Below are 18015 nucleotides of genomic sequence, written 5' to 3' on the forward strand. Positions count from 1 at the left end.
CACATCCGTATCGGAATATCACAATCATTCTTAGCGATTCTTACTATTATGCTCTTTTAATTGTTCGATCGGCGGCGTTTTCAAAGCGATTAAATCTTGTACGATTGCACGGGAGCACGCATTCATGCGTTCTATATTCTGTGGAACTCCCGCTCCATTGTGGTTTACGTGTGTTTTCAATGAGACGCTGACTTAGTTGCGTGCGATTAAAGAGAAATAGTAGATCGTCAGAGCTCAGTAATACGCTGATACGTTGGAGATTAAATTGTAGGCATATAAAATATGTTAACGGTGATTGCTATTACGGCAAATGTACGACATTTTTAGTAAACCTTGTATATATATTGTATACATAATAACCGTATAACTAAATGATCTTGATTTATATATAATTTACTCAGTATATATATTATATACTGAGTAATAATATATATATATGTATATATACATACATTGGAAATTTCACGTTCGTTAAAATATTTTCAAAATTAAAATACACATTAATTAATAATAATTTTATAATCGAATGGGTAATTCCTCATTAAATTATATTAAAAAAAAACAAAGCGGTGTATTTGTATCGTATTATCAAACAAAACCCCTTATCATATAAGCTCGAGAGAATTAAATCCTTCATTTAAACGGACACACGGCCATTTGAAGAATACCGCTCTGATAATGTTCTATAAACTCGGAATTAATACCGCAAAACGTAAATATAAAAATAGAAATAAAAACGGCCGACTTTAGATAAAAGTAACTGTAAGTAGCGGCACTCTGTAAATTTTTGAAACTTAAAGCAGTAAGATAAACACTCGTTAAGTCTTTTAAGACTGCACATTTTCTTTAAAAGTTAATGTAAACATTAATTTATTACAAATTAAGTAAAGCGGCAAAACGAAATAATCCATAAAGGAATCTTATAAAATTATTTCAAGATTAAACTTTTAGGTTGGCAACTTGAAATGACCGATAAGAGGATTAGGGCTTAGGCATTTTTGTCGTGATCTTTTAGATTTAGTTATAACGTAATCCTCGACATACTTTTTATTTTTATCCCTCTTAAATCCAGCCCGACCCAGCTTAGCACTACACAGAGCGATTCTCAGGCATATTGCAGTTTCAATCATACCCAGGGTATTGTTCTTTTATTTTTATTATTTCCCCTTCCATTATAGCGAACGAAAGAAATGCGCGGCCATTATTCGAGCCGTTAAATACGACACCTTTCCTCCTCGCACGCTCGTATTTCAATTTTAAATCGGCCCTTTTTAACCACTGCCTTATTAATGCAGCCTTTTTTCTCGCCGTCTGTTTGTGTAGGTGTTCGCTTTGAGCGCTGCTTTATTGGAAATTGGAATGTTATTCTTTTCGAAAGAACGGGTCCGTATCCGTTAAAAGTACCTACAACTTAAATATTTAATATTTCTTTAATAATTTCAGGAACCTGCTTCGTGGGGAACCAGTCGAGTAAGTCCTTACTGGCTTTGGTTATCGTCCCTGAAGCGATATGTTTACTATTGGGCACCGTTTTCCTCGCTTCTGGTCTGCGGGCGGTGCTTCGTCGCCCGGTACCTTTACCGGCTCCGGCGACGCTTTTAAGCGCGCCTCCCCAACCTCATCCTGATCAAAGCCTACTAAGATTGGGAGCGTTTGCAGCACTGTACGCAGTGCCCTCAGCGTGTATACTCGCAACGTGGGTATATGAGTACGTTCTCAGGGAAGACTGGTTAGCTGCTCCTGTACCTTCAACGGAGCCATCGACACAACCGCAGCCAGCATTCTGGATATTCTTGTTTCGTATATTTGCAACGCAAATATTGGGAGTCATGGTAGCAGTATGGATAGCAACGCCGCGATTGAAAGTGTTGTGGAGAAGAATGACAGGGCCAAGAAAGCCAGTCTCGATCAAATGTCCATCGGGCCCACCTCCTACACCTTTAACATTGCACTGTTATTCTACACATCCTCACACATTAACTCGTCACCCGCAGAAATATGCCACTTACAGACCGCCACAGCAACAATCGTACAGGAAACCTCGGCATTATCACTACTCGGCCGGGGAAACTATTCTATGATTAATCAAGATTGGAATATTTATGAAAAAAACAAGACTTAACAACCACCTCTGTTGTGCATTTATTATGCTAGTGAACATATTAACGTAATTTGTTTTTTTTTTTTAAAATGGTGCCATTTGTAGGAATAAAATCTATTTAAAAATTAACTTGTAAGCTGACTATGTAAGAGAATAAATAAATATTTGTACATAATTATGTATAGAGATTGAAGTATATCTATTCAGTAAATATGGATTGCAAGATGATTGTAAATGATTGTTATCCACCTCGCATTTTAACATTTAATGAATAATTTAATAGCAACATACATTAATATTATATACATTTTTTTAAATTGTGTGTTTATGTAGGCATTTAGAAAAAAACTTTCAAGCGACATATCATTGACTGAAACGGGACAATAAAATGTTAATAAATTCTATGAATAATTAAAAGTATGAATATATAATTGAAATGTTTTTACATGGACGCTACAAATGATGTGCCTTAAGATGGTTCGTATTTTTGTACACAATTAAACATGTAATGTTTATAAGGGGTCTTTAATAATAATAAAATCTGTCCTAAAATCTGTTTGACTCTACTCCATGCTTCTTCTTTTTCTAGTTAAATACCTTGTTGGTGACAGAGATATGTATTAATCGGGAGTGATTTTCATTCTAACGATTACCGCATTTACTTTTAGAATGTTCTATTTTATATTAAGTGTTGTTAAATTTTAAGTAACGTAGTGAACTGACTTGTTTTAAAAGGACACAAGAAATTATTTTTATTTTTGTTTGTAAATAAAAGCATATAAATAAAGATAGATAGATATTAGCTTAATTTTTCATAGTTATAATGTAAATATGTTTAGTGAAAAGTATACTGAAAACTGTAAATAGAAAAAAGTAATAGTAACTATATTAAGTATTTTGTATGTAAATAATAAAAATAAAATAATAATAAGTATTTAATTTTCAAGACTAAAATGAAATCATTTTCTCTGAGCTCGAATCTCTTTTTAACCTATATATCGTATTAGGGGTGAAGAAAAGAAAGAAGGCTGTTAATTTTTTTTTATACTTATATTAAAATCATAACATAACCGAAAGTACAATTACTCAATAATTTGAATACATTATTTAAAAAAAATACTATATCTAAAAACGAATTATTTAAAGCTAAAAAGTTAAAATGAGAACTAGAACTAGTAGAATATGTATTATAAATAATCTTAATAAGATAAAATATTACTATAAACTCATAACCTTTTTTGACTAAGTGCTTTTAATTTTTTTTATAATAAATATCAGGTGGATTAACCATTATAACATATCACCAATGCGCCACCAATCTCGGTAACTGAGATATTAGGTATATACCTTGTGCCTGTAGTTTCACTGACTCACTCACCCTTCAAAACAACAATACTAAGTTGCTAATTGGCAATAATTGCTGTTTGGCAGTAGCATGGGTGGTAAATACCCAGATAGATAGGTGGCAACCCTCAAGAACAGTGTTTTTAATATTTTCATTGCGGTTTTATTACTGTACTACTTTACGAAGTATTGGCTTATAATCAAATTAAAATTGTACATGAAGAAAAACGACTATTTTTGATACTATTATTATTATTTAGATTCTATTTTTTTTAAGAATTCCACCTTCACTGTTATCGCCCAAAACGAGTCAATAATGAAAATGTTATACTTTGTTCATTTATATAAACTATTTTTTTTTCGAAATATTATAAGAAACGTTCCAACATTACATTAAATCGACAAACTTTAATAAATATTTAGTTAGTCTTATGTACATTATAAGAATACAAAAACAATATATCATCATTATTAGAATAAAATATTTTAGAATTTAGTTCACTTTTATTAAAAAGCTGCAACATTATAGATAGTCTGTGTCAGATTCAGTGACGTTAGGTAGGTACTTATATGTATCTAAATCGTAGACAGAGAAACTAATAGACGCAATGACGACTTCCTTCTCACTTACACAAGAAAGAGAACGAAAATTACGTTACAAATGGGTTAGACAGAGATAGAATTATCAAATCTCTTATCCCTTATCGCGTAACCAGTTTTTGTGCTTGTTTCGCTACTTAAGTAGCGATACAAACTTGACAGTTGGTGCGTTCATTGTGTTTTTTGTTCAATTTTCGCTTACTTTTATGTTAGAAAACGATTCTAATCCAGTGAAAAGGCCGAGAAACAATCCTTATATCATATCAAAGGTTATACAATGGTGCAGTGTCGTATTATTTCATGTTAAAGTGATAGCAAGAAGAAAATTGCCGGCGTGTGTTTTTACGCGTAAGTACGACGATTTTGTCCCTAAATATAGTTTCTCATTGATGTTTATTTATGCCATAGCATGACGGAACCTTATATTGCATTAAAATCCTGAAGATAATAGGATTTTCCAGTTTTTATCATTCATAACCTATAATTATTTATCATGTAAGTGCTGCTAGCGTCAGCTAAAGAAAATGTCCCGATTTTCGATAAAAAATATCGACTCGTAGACAATGCAAACAAATAAATATGGAGTCCAATAATAACCTAAACTTCTTCGTTATATGTAAATATGTTATTTTTATTTATTCGTTCTCTTTTTGATAATTTCCTAACGACAACATTATTTAACATTCTTCATGAATTTATAATATTATTAAATTCGAGTCAAGAGGTTAACATAGAAATCTATGTGACATTCATTCTTTAGTAATAATTTAATTGAGTGTTTTAGATTTCAACTTCTGAGGAGAATGCTAATCCAGTACCATATAAAGATGCTGAAGTACTATTGATAACGGAAACAAAAACAAACAATGCAACAGTTTTTGGGTGTAGTTCTAAAACAATTTTTTTTTAATTAAAAAAAAGTATAATAAATTTTAAAAAGTAAAATTTAATAAACTTATTTATTTGTTTTAATGAAATCTTGAAAATTATTTATTTCCCAAAACAGGGAATGCAGTTACTATGGCAACATTATACGCAACATTAACAAACTATCTCTGTCTCAATCGCGGTTTCACGGCCCCTTGGACTATTTGTTCTCTGTCTACGATCTAAAACTAAATTCAAATCTCTCCCACTCATATCATAAGTCATTCCATTCACTTTGACTCATGTGACATTTTATTTGCGGTTATTTTTTCTTAACCTGAGAAAGTAATATATATTTAATGAAAATATCACATAATACTTAATTATGTCTCCTTTTAGTCATTTATGTCGTTTAAGTAACTTCATAACAGGCAGCTATAAGAATGTTTTACTTGGAAGGTAAGATTGAGGTTATGACGCCAAATTAATGTTTATTTATGTTTCAAAAGTGCACTTCAAACGATAGCGACATTAAGTAATTTTTTATTTGTTTGATGATATGTAATTATTATTTTTTCTGAAATTTTTTTATGACTTGTTTGTCGATTGTTTAAATCGACATTCGCGATATTATTTTCGAAAAAAAAAATACAAATTATAAAAAAATAAAACTTAATATTACAGAACAAACTGGATTAATCAAAGTCAAATATGTAATTATACGAAAAAATCTGCTGAAGCGAAGTTAGGAATTGAGAAGCCAAAGAGACCTTTAACTCCATTCTTTAAGTTCATGACCCAGATGCGCCCTGCTCTTCTCGCCAAAAATCCTGGCATAAGCTCTAAAGAAGCCATAGCTTGGAGTTCTAAACATTGGCAACAGTTAGACAGTGAGGTATTTAAATTTAATAAGCATTATGAGTTTTATATGCTATATAAAATAAAATAAAGTATATTTATATATTAACATAAGATTTCACTCATGGTGATCTATCAGAATTTTCTTGTTTTAATTTTATCTACTTTTGAACAGAGTTCTTTCAAATTAGTCTATTAAACATGTATTCTTTTTATACTATAAACTAATATATAAGCCAAAAAAAAACTTTATAGACAAAGTCACAAATGGTAAAAGAATATGAAAAAGATCTAGAAGACTACAAAAAGATCAAAGATATCTATGAGTCCTCACTCACTGATCAGCAAAAAGAGGATATTAAGAGAGTCAAAGATGAAATGGCCACTGCAAAAGAAAAAAGAAAGCTGAAAGCTGTAAGTATTATATTTATTTTTTAATTTATAATATTTAAAGTAACAGGCTGTAAATGTTGTTTTGTCTCCACTCGAGGAGAAGGTTAGGTACTTATTCCACCACACTGCTTCAGATGCAGATTGTTTTATACATATTTGATTGATTTTTATCTGATGCATACAGGTTCCTGACAATGTTTTCTTTCATCACTGAGTAGGTATTTATTATGACTAATTAAGCACATGGAAACTCAGTGGTGAATTATTGACTTAATGCACATTCTATGATTATTCATGTTCTAGCCACTTCACTTCTTTTATTTTATTTTGTCATTTTAGGAAATTTCAATAAAATTGCTATTGAGAAAATAAAGGAATATGAAATTAAGATCAATATTTATTTGGCCTTTACTTGAAATATTAAACTTTTATTGCTTTTATTCAGTTGCAACTTGTTGGAAAACTTGGTTTTTGTTCATAAAAAAGGACTATATGAGTCTATGAACTGAATGTATATTATATTAAACTGCTATATACTGTTAATATTATTTATTTACTTTTATTCAAATAAAATTTATTGATCTGTGTTAACATGACATAACATTGTATTTTTTATAGGAATATAAAGAAATGGGCCGGCCAAAAAAACCAATGTCTTCCTATTTCTTATTTGCCCAATCAAGAAGTGATACATTAAAGGGTAATGATATAAAAGAATACCAAAAGAAACTGAGAATGGATTGGCTGAATTTACCTGAGAGTGAAAGAGTTGGATTCGAAAAACAGGCTCAAAATCTTATGAATAAGTATAAGTAAGGAACAAATTTAACATTACGTCCAACTATTAACTTATTGCTTGTTTCCGAATTTCACATAATATAAAAAACTGATTAACTTTCATATTCAAATGAAAATATAAGTCGTCTTTCTACCGATCATAAAAAAATTATAAAGAGACTCAAAACTCAGATAGTATATGTAACCAGAAACAACTTGTATACAACTTTCAAAGTAAATTAACAAAATAATATACTACATATGCACTTGAAACAACCAACAGTACTTTTATAATTGTTTTATTTGCAGGAAAGACTTAGAAGCGTGGGAATTGAAAATGTTATCAATAGGTCGTTCAGATCTAATCAGGCAGAAAAATGTCCGACCGAAAAAACCAAAATCTGCATTAGATACACAATAGGAACTCGGGTGCTCTGACGTATCAGTTAATTCTTTACAAAAAAAATCTAATGATAAAGACAATATTTCTAGCATAGCAAATACAGAAGGAACAATTAAACCAATATTAACACTTCCTAATGTTTCTCTGAAATCTGATGATTCAGGAGGAAAAAGTTATATTAATAATAATATACCAGCATTAGACAAAGTATGTCAGAGCACGGGTGAAAAGAAAACTGTTAAAAATAGTTTAAAAGAATCAGATAATACCTCAAAAACCGAAGACAGAAAGAGTAAGACGATTATGACTAGTATTAAAAGTTTTTTTAAATTTTAGAGTTTAGTTATATTTAGCTTGCAGCAGTTTTGACATCATTTAGTTGAAGGATTTGCAATGTATAAATTCATTTCTTTAAAGTAATGTAAGTACTTCATAAAGATTTATGCATTTATTATTTTTGTTTTAATTTTATTACATTATTCTTAGTACTTGCTACATTATTCATATCATAAGCTTAGAATTATAAATAATACAGACTCTTAAGTTTGCCCCAAATTTTTTTTTTTTTAATTAAACACATTATGTTTCTAATACAGTGGGCAACTATAAATAATAGTTTGAAGTGTATGTTACTCAAACTATTACAGTTCTTTATTCATTCTTTTCATATAATGAGATTGCAAGTGTACCTATTTTGCATTTTATTGTGTGATGCACAATTTTTTTTCCTGCCAAATTAATTTCCATTCTGGACTGGCTTTGCAGTAATGCTGTGATTTGTTAAACTATCCAGAAATAGTAAATATCTTTAAAAATTCTTTTACTAGAGAAATGTTTTTGTGTCATTTCTACTATAATTATTATGCAAGTAGGATTCACCGCTTAATTCAATATCCATTATTTGTTGGATGTTATAAGCCTGTTCAGTTTTATTACCACACAATGTATATTAACATAATTGATACTGTCAGTTGTGCTTACATTTCGTATTCGGATTTCATAATTTCTTTATTATATGTAGCAAATTGTGAAGTAAACTGTGTATGCAATTTCGATTATATTCTTAACTCTACGTGATCGATGACAGGGCTGAAGCAATAGAGTAATAATTTTCTGATAGCTTAATTTGTACCACATTATCATGTTTACTGTTGTTTTATAAATGTAGTTTATTTGTTATCATTATTTGTTGATATAATCATATAATTCAATAATTAATCATAAAAATAATCCTTATCTTAAAGAAATGAACAAGAATAATTACCTCCCAACGGAGTTCAGCATATATTGTTATTGAAATCACTCATTTAGTTGTTTTTGGAGAAATATTGAAACATTTTCATTAATATTTAAAATACTTTTACAGCATACTTTTAAAGGAAAATAAAATGAAATGCAAGAAAACATTGTTAGAGCAATTTTTTATTTCAAAAGTTTGTTACAAAATATAATTAAAATAAATATTTTATTTATATTTCATTGTCTATTTACAACAACAGGCATTAAGCTGGTAAAATTGAATTAAATAAATAAACTGTATTAGCATTAAAGATAAAAGCATGATGAAGCAATTATACATGAATAAATAGAATACATAGATTATATTTTATGTGAATTATTCATTAACTTTCTAAGTCTTTGGTTTGAAGCCAGCTTAAGTGTCTGTTGTACTTTGATTATAAATTTCTGCAAGAACCCATAACGTTATAAATGTCATATCATACATGCAATATACATAACAAGTGCCTAGAATAAGTTATGTTGAGCAAATAAGCCATAAGTTATAAATATTGCCAATTGAAGATTACAAATTCTCTTTTCAGTCACAAACTGCCATGATACACATTCAGTTTCAAGTGTCCTTTAAATGCAGTACAACAGCTGACATTTTTAATGAACATTCAAACTCATTAATTGGAAGAAATTTATTACATTACATAAATTATTCTAATAAAATTTGTACACATACAAATGTTACAGTAAACTAAAATGAACGTAACAATTATTATACTAACTTTGTCATTTAATTGATGATCTAAACTTTAAAAAATAATTAATTAATTACATGATATTGAACCACTTTTTGTTTATGTAATCTTCATTGAAAAAAACAAGATAAGATGCTTTAAAAATTTACATGCATAACATCGTAAGTATAGAAAAAATACAAAAATATACAAATATATTTGATATTAAATGCAATAAGTGGAAAATGTATTACAAATATTTTTATCATAGAATGAATGAATCTTCCCCATAGAAAAACATGAATCACAGCACTCATTGACGTTATATCAGAACAAATGAATGAATAATAACAAATTATACACTCCCCAAAATACCAACTGCACACAATATAACTATTATTTGATAATACAAAAATTTTCTATTTCACTATGTACAAACTTACAAATTTAAAACTATAATGGCAATATGTGACTAAAACGCACACTTGTCACATCTCACTTACATATAAAGGCACAAGCATTCAAACCATGATACATTCCCAGTAACCTTAGCTTGCTTAAATAGAAACTGTTCAGTCATCAAAAAGCCCTGAATTTGTGGATAAACAGAAAAATGTAATCCTATATATTGCTTCTCACACTCTCACAAAGGGACTGTACACAAATTATTGTGAATAAAAATACACACACATCCTGAGAAAATGCACTTATCCATTGTGTGACAGACATTATTCTCTGTACTCTACTGGCTGACATACCATTTAAAAGTAAAAGAGCATTGGCAAAATTAGAACTTTGTTGTTTTGGGAACCATATTAATTTTGTTGTGATATACAAAACTATGGGAAGAAAGAAGTATGTGTTATCAAATGTTATTAACGAAAAACTATAAAACAATTGAATTAATAACGATATTACCACTACGTCGTATTTATAGCTAACTAATTTTTCCACTAACGGCGGAGACTGTGGCGTTGGTTCAGTTGTCGCGGGTAAAAAAGCTGCTATGTCATGACTTGGAATGGTGACATCTCCATCAACTATTGCAAAATTCTCGTGATTCGTTGACACAAAACCGAATGGGTCTCCAGTATTTATTACACCATTATTAAGTGCACACTTGTTGGAACTGCTGCTTTCTTGAAAAATTGAGTTCTCAAGGATCGGTTCAGGTATTGGCGCTTTGATCGAAATCGAAGGCTCTGAAAAAATAGTAAGTTTGCAATTTTAGAAATGAAATAAAATTATTAAAACGAATTTGTATACTTTAGTACCTTTACAAATTTCGATGTCATTTTTTCCTGATATAAGTTGAAGTCTGTTATGAGAATTCTCTAATATTTTTCTTCTACGTGCTTCACGACGTGCTAATGCTGCATCAGCCATATTGGCAATTTGACAAAATATCGAGTGTTACCAATTGTTATGGTCTGTCATTGGAGTTGTATGTATTGATAATTAATATTATGCTGACGAATTATTTATCAACAGCATTGCTGTGTACAATAAAAATTTATGTTTTTATTTGCTAAATGTATTTATGGAAACCTTTTGCTGCTACATAAATAGTTTGAAGAAGTTGAATTAGTGTAGAATGTTTTGGACACAAATATGTAAAAATATATTTATTTGGTTTGCTTTAGTTCTGATATTAAATGTAATTTGGCTATTTTCTTAAGTCTGAACTAAAAAAATAAACTGTCTAAATCGTAGGTGGTGTTATATTATTACTGAGTTCCTTGGAATCCATAGTAAACAATAGCTTTTTATGTTGACAATCGTTAAAAACATAAAGTTTAGGATTTAATATCAAAAATATACAGATTATGGATTTTAAAAAGAAGCTACTTATAAATATAATTTCAATTCCATTATAAATGAAAAAAATTGTGATGGAATCGAAATGCCTGTAAGAATTTTCTGATGTATATTTTTTTTCTATAGAAAGTAATACAACTGAAGTATCACAAAACAGCTAGACACTTAATTTATCTAAAGAAATCTGATTTTTTTTTAAATTATTTTATCTATCTTAGATTGATTTAAGAACTAAGATGAGGGAATTAAATGTGTCTCTAATATACTTTGACTTTTAATAGTTGGCAACATTGATAACGCTAGAAAAGGATTGTTGTTTGGCGCCTTTACGGGGCCGGTTGGTTTTTGTGATAAAATATCTTATAATTGCGAACGAAAGTTCGTAAATAACGATAAAATGGGTGATAAAGGTGATGGAGGTAATATTACTTTAAACTATTGAATAATCTAAACATTTTAAATGAAATTATCTTACTTATTCTTGACAGGCCGTTTATCATTTTTTGGTTATCAAAAGTGATGTATCCTATTTATTAGCAAATATTTAAGGGTTTTTTACTTATAGAAACGTTCGACGATGCTGTGGAAGAAAGGGTTATTAACGAAGAATATAAAATATGGAAGAAGAACACACCGTTCTTGTACGACCTGGTCATGACACACGCTCTAGAGTGGCCCTCACTGACTGCACAGTGGCTTCCAGATGTCACTAGACCCGAAGGAAAGGATTATTCCGTTCACAGGTACTTAAAAAACACGTATTATTTAAAGCTAGAACATTTGGAAGTAATAGCTTTCTTTGTTATCCATATAAATTCACACCAAACAGCTTGAACATATTTGTGATTTCTCTTTGTAGGCTAATTCTAGGCACACACACATCGGATGAACAAAACCATCTCCTGATTGCAAGTGTCCAGCTACCAAATGAGGATGCACAGTTTGATGCCAGTCATTATGACAATGATAAGGGTGGTAAGTGTTCTGAAGAGAAATGTAGATATTACTCTTATGTTTTTGATAAATCCTATTGAATTCAAAGATAAATTTTATTGAAATACATAATTTAAGAAAGTTAATATCCATAATATTTTAAGATAAAAACAGTATAAATTAAATATTTGTTTTATTGTCTGTCTGTAGTATGTATGTCTTGGGTAATCATTCCAAATAAATATTTTTAATATGTAATTAACTTTATTTTTGTTCTTTAGAATTTGGTGGTTTTGGATCTGTATCGGGTAAAATAGATATAGAGATTAAAATAAACCATGAAGGTGAAGTCAATAGAGCACGCTATATGCCACAGAATCCTTGCGTCATTGCAACAAAAACTCCATCCTCTGATGTGTTAGTCTTTGATTACACCAAGCATCCTTCTAAACCAGAACCTTCTGGGGAATGCCATCCCGATCTTAGGTAATTATTTTTTATAAATGTAATTTTAATCATGAAATTTTAAATAGATTAGAAGCTTATTGTAAATATTTTAAATGCAGTTAACCTGAGTAATATTCCAGCTGCTATTTACTCATTCTGAAATGAAGTAAACCTTTCCATCCCCAAAGACAAGCAGCTTGAGCACTTACTGATTATTATCATTTAAAAATAAATAATGGTTAAAAATTAGCTATTAATTATTTATATAAATTAATTAATGAACAACTATAAATCAATTGTTACTTCTAATACATTTTTGCTGGCCCTTGAGAACTTCCTTATAAAAAACAAGATGGATAGGAAGTGTTTGGTATGAAAACAGCTGTTTTTCATGTACAATTTTTAAAAATCTGATGCAAATACAAATTCAATTATTTTCATTAATAATAGACAGTTTTCAATTTAACATTCCTGTATTTATAACCAGTAGTAGTTGTTATTTTGTTTGTTCCTTTTTTAAAATTGAACATCTATCATATTATAATAAAATACAATTACGCTTTTATTTAAATATCAAATACATTTAAAAATACAGTAACAGTAACAGCCTGTTAATGTCCCACTGCTGGGCTAAGGCCTCCTCTCCCTCCCATTTAAAAATGTTTAGTTTTAATTGATTGTATTATGAAATGTATTAATTATTTAACTATATAGATTGCGTGGTCATCAAAAAGAGGGGTATGGTCTCTCATGGAACCCAAACCTCAATGGCTATCTTCTTTCAGCAAGGTAAGCTTTCATTTACTATTTTAATTAGAAATAAATATGAATTTAATAATATGTAATAAATATATGCATATAATATGCATGTAATATGTATGATAGTGAGATATAAAAGAAATGTACAAACGATTGTAAACTTGAAATTTGTTGATTTTTAATAAGTAGATATCTAGTTTTTATTAACATATTTACTTGGTGGTAGGGGTTTGTGCAAGCCCGTCAGGGTAGCTACCACCCACTTATTAAATATGTTACTGCTAAATAGCAATACTTTGTATTGTTGTTTCCATTGTAAAGGTGAATGATACATAAACTTCAAGCACAAGGGTCATATGATCTTTACATTCCCAAGGTTGGTTGGCGCATTGGCCAAGTAAAGAATGGTTAATATTTCTTACCTTTGTGACCACTTACCAGCAAATGGCCAATTAGCCCGTCTGCCTGCCTAGGTTATAAAAAAAAATATAGTATGTCCATAAATATTTGATTACCACTTGTTTGCAGTCTACTTGTACTTCTAAAATAATCATGAAGCAGCTGTAGTATATATGGGTGTGTGTGTTGCAGTGATGACCACACAATCTGCCTGTGGGACATCAACGCGACGCCCAAGGAGGGGCGCGTGATCGAGGCCAAGTCCGTGTTCACGGGGCACACCGCCGTGGTGGAGGACGTGGCCTGGCATTTGTTGCACGAGTCGCTCTTCGGCTCAGTGGCTGATGATCAGAAGCTTATGATTTGGGATACTAGGTGATCATTTGTGTTCATACTACTTGAAAACTGTGTTTGGTCTACCCAAAATATTGTTTATTGAGCGTTGAATCTCAATAGGATAAAAATAATTTTTAAAACATCTACATTTCTTTAACTACAGATAAGTGTGGATAAGTAACGAGTTACATTTTTTCAAATAAAATTTCAATGTATTTGAAGTAATAAAAGTAAAATAATGGTGGATTTTTAATGACTTAACAAAATTTAACAATCAATTCTATTCTCTTGTGTGTTAAATACACATGTTGATAATTTATGGTATTCCAGATGTAATAATACCTGTAAGCCGTCACATACGGTTGATGCACATACGGCAGAAGTCAATTGTCTCAGCTTCAACCCTTACTCAGAATTTATCTTAGCGACTGGCAGCGCTGACAAAACGGTAAGCCTTATTTAAATGCCGATTATTTTTATATTTATTAGAATTAAATTTATTTTATATCTGTGAAAACTTCCCTTTGTTTCGCATATGAAATTATAAATTTGTTTATTAGGTCGCTCTATGGGACTTACGTAACTTGAAACTCAAACTTCACTCATTCGAATCACACAAGGATGAAATCTTCCAAGTGCAGTGGTCACCGCATAATGAAACAATCCTCGCAAGCAGCGGCACTGATAGAAGGTATGCTATAATATTTTTTTGTAAAATAACTTTACAATACGAAATTTAGCTATAAACTTAGCGTTTTATATATGCGTAAATTACATACGAACACAGTGAAAGGTTAAATGATATAAAACAAAATTTTGAGGGTGATCCATTGTTCGTCGGATTCTGTAGTTTTCATGAAGAATCAATTAATGTTGTTTTTTATTTTTATTTATAAACGTTATGGCAAAGTAGATTACAGTGGTGGCTATTTCCATCGCAAGTGTACACACTGCCTCGATATTATTGATTATAGCAATGTATAGCTTTGAATCCATAAGTGTAAAATGTAGATGAGTAATGACTATGCCTTGTTCGCAGACTGCACGTGTGGGATCTGTCCAAGATAGGTGAAGAGCAGACGGCGGAAGACGCAGAAGACGGCCCACCAGAGCTACTCTTCATACACGGCGGACACACTGCCAAGATCTCAGACTTCTCCTGGAACCCCAACGAACCCTGGGTCATCTGCTCTGTCTCCGAGGACAACATCATGCAGGTCTGTTTTGGCAGAAACGTTTTAGTTGAAATTGTTTCACTGAACCTCCAAGGTTGAGGATGTAAATAGTATAATTGCCCAAACTGGCAAAAGAAACTCAGCAGGGAATATTATAAATTATCATACCTGCCTGGTTACCTTGGAAGAGGTAGAGCAATCCTTTTCCACTTGTATGCTGATTATGAATACAAAAAATTAAAACTTACTTTTTTATCTTTGAATTCAATATACAACAATACAATATGTATAATTTGCCAATTTTTAGGATTTTTTTTGGCATATGTTAAGCATTTTTCCTGCAAATTTGCATGTTAATCAAGCTTTTTATGATGCATATAATCCGATCTCTAGTCATCGTCACCATATATCAATAGCCAATTATCCCAACACTGGGACATTCAATCACATATATTTTTATCATAGTATAAAGTGTGCAAATTAACAACTTCACAGTTCAATTTAACGGACATATATTACGCAAAGATATATTCTAACCTTTGCGTAATATTTATTTATTAGAATTAGGCCTCTCCTAACTCCGTGCAAACAAAAATCTAATGTAAGGCAGTTGAATCATCACTGTGCAATAGAAGGACAAATCCAAAAACACAGTTTCGAATTTATAATATTAGTCGGAATTTCCGAAAACTGCGTGTTAATAGATTTATTCCACCCAGGTGTGGCAGATGGCGGAGAACATCTACAACGACGAGGAGCCCGAGACGCCGGCCTCGGAGCTGGAGTCGGGCGTCAACGTCAACCATGGGTAAGCCCCGGCCTTCGCCCCGCACGCACGTTCGTCTACAACTGTACGTGGACAGATCTTATATTGTTCATTTTAAAATCATTCCTTTAGTTGAAATTGTTTTTGAAAAACTAAATGAGGTTGTAATTGAAATTAAAACTATTGTGTTACAAGAATTTTAATGTAATTCAATGCTATTTTGTTAGTTTTATTACAGTATTCGTATACAGATTTTAAATGTACAATATGTTGGATCTGCTTCATCGTTACTTTCTACAATGTCAATGTTAAATTATCAAGGAAATAAATGGCAGGATTGTATGCAAAAGTTATAATTAAGTGGCTGAAAAAAACTATGTGATCAAAATTTATACAAAAATCTTGTTCGGAGCCTTTTGTGTTTTTAAAATGTATCAAATATTTTAAATTAAATAACAAAATTACATTCATTTATTTTAATATGAGGGCCAGTGGTTGTGCGTGGGTTTTTACTCCAGCAATAGGAACATCGTTATGTATAGACTGACTTGATATATGCTATAAATTTTGACATTATAACTAGTATATAAGCAATATAACAATAGGAACAATTTGAAATAACCATGTAATCGTTTTAATTTATATAGAAGTAAAATTTTCTTATGTATAGATGTACTATTAAAAATGATTAGCGATCTTCCTAGTGTTGGTGTAATATACTATTTAGGGGCCAATGTTAAATATTTTCAATGTGCAAGAATCTCTCGGATAAATCCGAAGACAGATTTATTTTAAAGGAGACAACATATTTTTGTTATATAATAAATTTGCATACGAAACATTGACGAAGGCATTTACAAAAACTCCTAACTCGGATTGTGTATGGTTGTAATAAATTCTATACCTTGTTCACTTTCAATTATTCATTATAATAATAATGAAGGTTACGAGACAAATATTTGTCTTTGGCCTAATTATTTATACTGTGCTTACAGAGTCCCATGAACCCACGATATGTAATGAGTATGAACAATGATAATGTTGCTAGTGTAAAAATTGTGTCTTCAGATTATAGTAAAAAAATACAATTGATTTGATAAATTACAATACAAGTGAATTGACATTATGGTCGTTTTTCGGTATTTATGTCTTGTCCAAGATTATTATCGTTGGTTTAAGGTATGTCTGTATGTAAATTTGTAATAAAATAATATTGATAACAGTTTTGGAATCAATAACAATCGTGAAAGGAATGTAATTTCTTTTACTTACAGTAATAACAATGCTGATAATATATCAATAAATTATTATTATACTTTATAATATATATTATAATTATTCTATATAGGCACTAATAAATATAGATTTTGTAAATACTCTAAAACAATAAATATGATTACAATTAAATTCCGTAAATATTAATATTTCCATTTTATATTATATATTGAATTAATTTAAATAATGTACTTCATTATGAATGTTAGATGTTATTTGTGTCATAAATATTTTTTTAAATAAATAAATATTTAAGTAATTTGAATAGTACACTTGTAGTTCCAGCTAGACCTATGACGTTTTTCGTTACAAATTTCATCTCTAAAGTGAACATGGTATAGCAACCGAACTGCTAAGAGTTAAATTAAAGATAAGATATTCAAATAAGTTTCTATTTTTATGATAAAAAAAAATTGTCGTCTTCCGGCGACCGAATTTTTACGATGTTTTATCAATAAAATAATTTTTAAGTTATTCTAAAGTCCTTTCGCCGGCCCTGGGAGGTCGATTCCATTCTAATTTATTATCAAGTAAGTCACAAGAATAACTCGGAGACCGAATACACGACTGATCGATTGTATTTATGTTTACGCAGTAATGGATTGTAATTTTAAGCTCCGCTAATTATTACGAATAAAACTATCTCAATTCAAAATGCCGTTTCATTGACCCACAAAAGCTATTAAGGTTAATTGACAAGTACTATTTGCGTAAGCATTTTTAACTGATCTAATTCCGTGAGGGATGTTCCACCCTCGTGTTTACTGTCGCTAAACACCGCCCGTCTGCGTCACGCT

At 30.4% G+C, this 18015-nt stretch overlaps 4 protein-coding genes across 4 annotated transcripts in view; 3 read left to right on the plus strand and 1 right to left on the minus strand.

Moving 5' to 3' along the window:
* Positions 1 to 2833, plus strand: part of LOC126771844 (frizzled-4) — a 34295-nt gene extending 31462 nt beyond the window's left edge. Inside the window, exon 3 of the mRNA XM_050491978.1 lies at positions 1444 to 2833. Within this exon, the coding sequence (XP_050347935.1) occupies positions 1444 to 2081 (638 nt within the window). The 3' untranslated portion in view covers positions 2082 to 2833. The remainder of the gene's footprint in view (positions 1 to 1443) is intronic.
* Positions 2834 to 5155: 2322 nt separating this feature from the next.
* Positions 5156 to 7792, plus strand: LOC126771870 (transcription factor A, mitochondrial). The gene is made up of 5 exons (XM_050492032.1): positions 5156 to 5371; positions 5597 to 5807; positions 6026 to 6184; positions 6782 to 6975; positions 7250 to 7792. Exons 1-5 carry the CDS (start codon positions 5298 to 5300, stop codon positions 7359 to 7361), a joined length of 750 nt encoding a protein of 249 aa, XP_050347989.1. The 5' UTR covers positions 5156 to 5297; the 3' UTR covers positions 7362 to 7792.
* Positions 7793 to 8745: 953 nt separating this feature from the next.
* LOC126771873 (uncharacterized) lies at positions 8746 to 10709 on the minus strand. The gene is made up of 2 exons (XM_050492034.1): positions 10585 to 10709; positions 8746 to 10512 (listed from the first exon to the last, which is right to left on the minus strand). Exons 1-2 carry the CDS (start codon positions 10694 to 10696, stop codon positions 9932 to 9934), a joined length of 693 nt encoding a protein of 230 aa, XP_050347991.1. The 5' UTR covers positions 10697 to 10709; the 3' UTR covers positions 8746 to 9931.
* Positions 10710 to 11422: 713 nt separating this feature from the next.
* On the plus strand, positions 11423 to 17873 carry LOC126771860 (chromatin assembly factor 1 p55 subunit). The gene is made up of 10 exons (XM_050492015.1): positions 11423 to 11547; positions 11694 to 11871; positions 11988 to 12103; positions 12343 to 12547; positions 13223 to 13297; positions 13859 to 14041; positions 14333 to 14450; positions 14563 to 14693; positions 15042 to 15219; positions 15897 to 17873. Exons 1-10 carry the CDS (start codon positions 11526 to 11528, stop codon positions 15987 to 15989), a joined length of 1299 nt encoding a protein of 432 aa, XP_050347972.1. The 5' UTR covers positions 11423 to 11525; the 3' UTR covers positions 15990 to 17873.
* The last annotated feature ends 142 nt before the right edge of the window (positions 17874 to 18015 follow it).

This window comes from Nymphalis io, chromosome 11 (genome assembly GCF_905147045.1).
Source record: "Nymphalis io chromosome 11, ilAglIoxx1.1, whole genome shotgun sequence".
In the NCBI taxonomy this organism is placed as follows: domain Eukaryota; kingdom Metazoa; phylum Arthropoda; class Insecta; order Lepidoptera; family Nymphalidae; genus Nymphalis; species Nymphalis io.

Excerpts from the sequence above, each read along its gene's own strand:
- LOC126771860 (XM_050492015.1), top strand. The coding sequence starts at position 11,526 with ATGGGTGATAAAGGTGATGGAG. Across the intron at positions 12,104-12,342 it reads TTATGACAATGATAAGGGTG|AATTTGGTGGTTTTGGATCT; the intron begins GTAAGTGTTCTG and ends TTTGTTCTTTAG. Across the intron at positions 15,220-15,896 it reads CCGAGGACAACATCATGCAG|GTGTGGCAGATGGCGGAGAA; the intron begins GTCTGTTTTGGC and ends TATTCCACCCAG.
- LOC126771873 (XM_050492034.1), bottom strand. The coding sequence starts at position 10,696 with ATGGCTGATGCAGCATTAGCACGTCGTGAAGCACGTAGAAGAAAAATA. Across the intron at positions 10,513-10,584 it reads TGACATCGAAATTTGTAAAG|AGCCTTCGATTTCGATCAAA; the intron begins GTACTAAAGTAT and ends CTATTTTTTCAG.
- LOC126771870 (XM_050492032.1), top strand. The coding sequence starts at position 5,298 with ATGTCTCCTTTTAGTCATTTATGTCGTTTAAGTAACTTCATAACAGGC. Across the intron at positions 5,372-5,596 it reads AAGAATGTTTTACTTGGAAG|AACAAACTGGATTAATCAAA; the intron begins GTAAGATTGAGG and ends TTAATATTACAG. Across the intron at positions 5,808-6,025 it reads GGCAACAGTTAGACAGTGAG|ACAAAGTCACAAATGGTAAA; the intron begins GTATTTAAATTT and ends AAAACTTTATAG.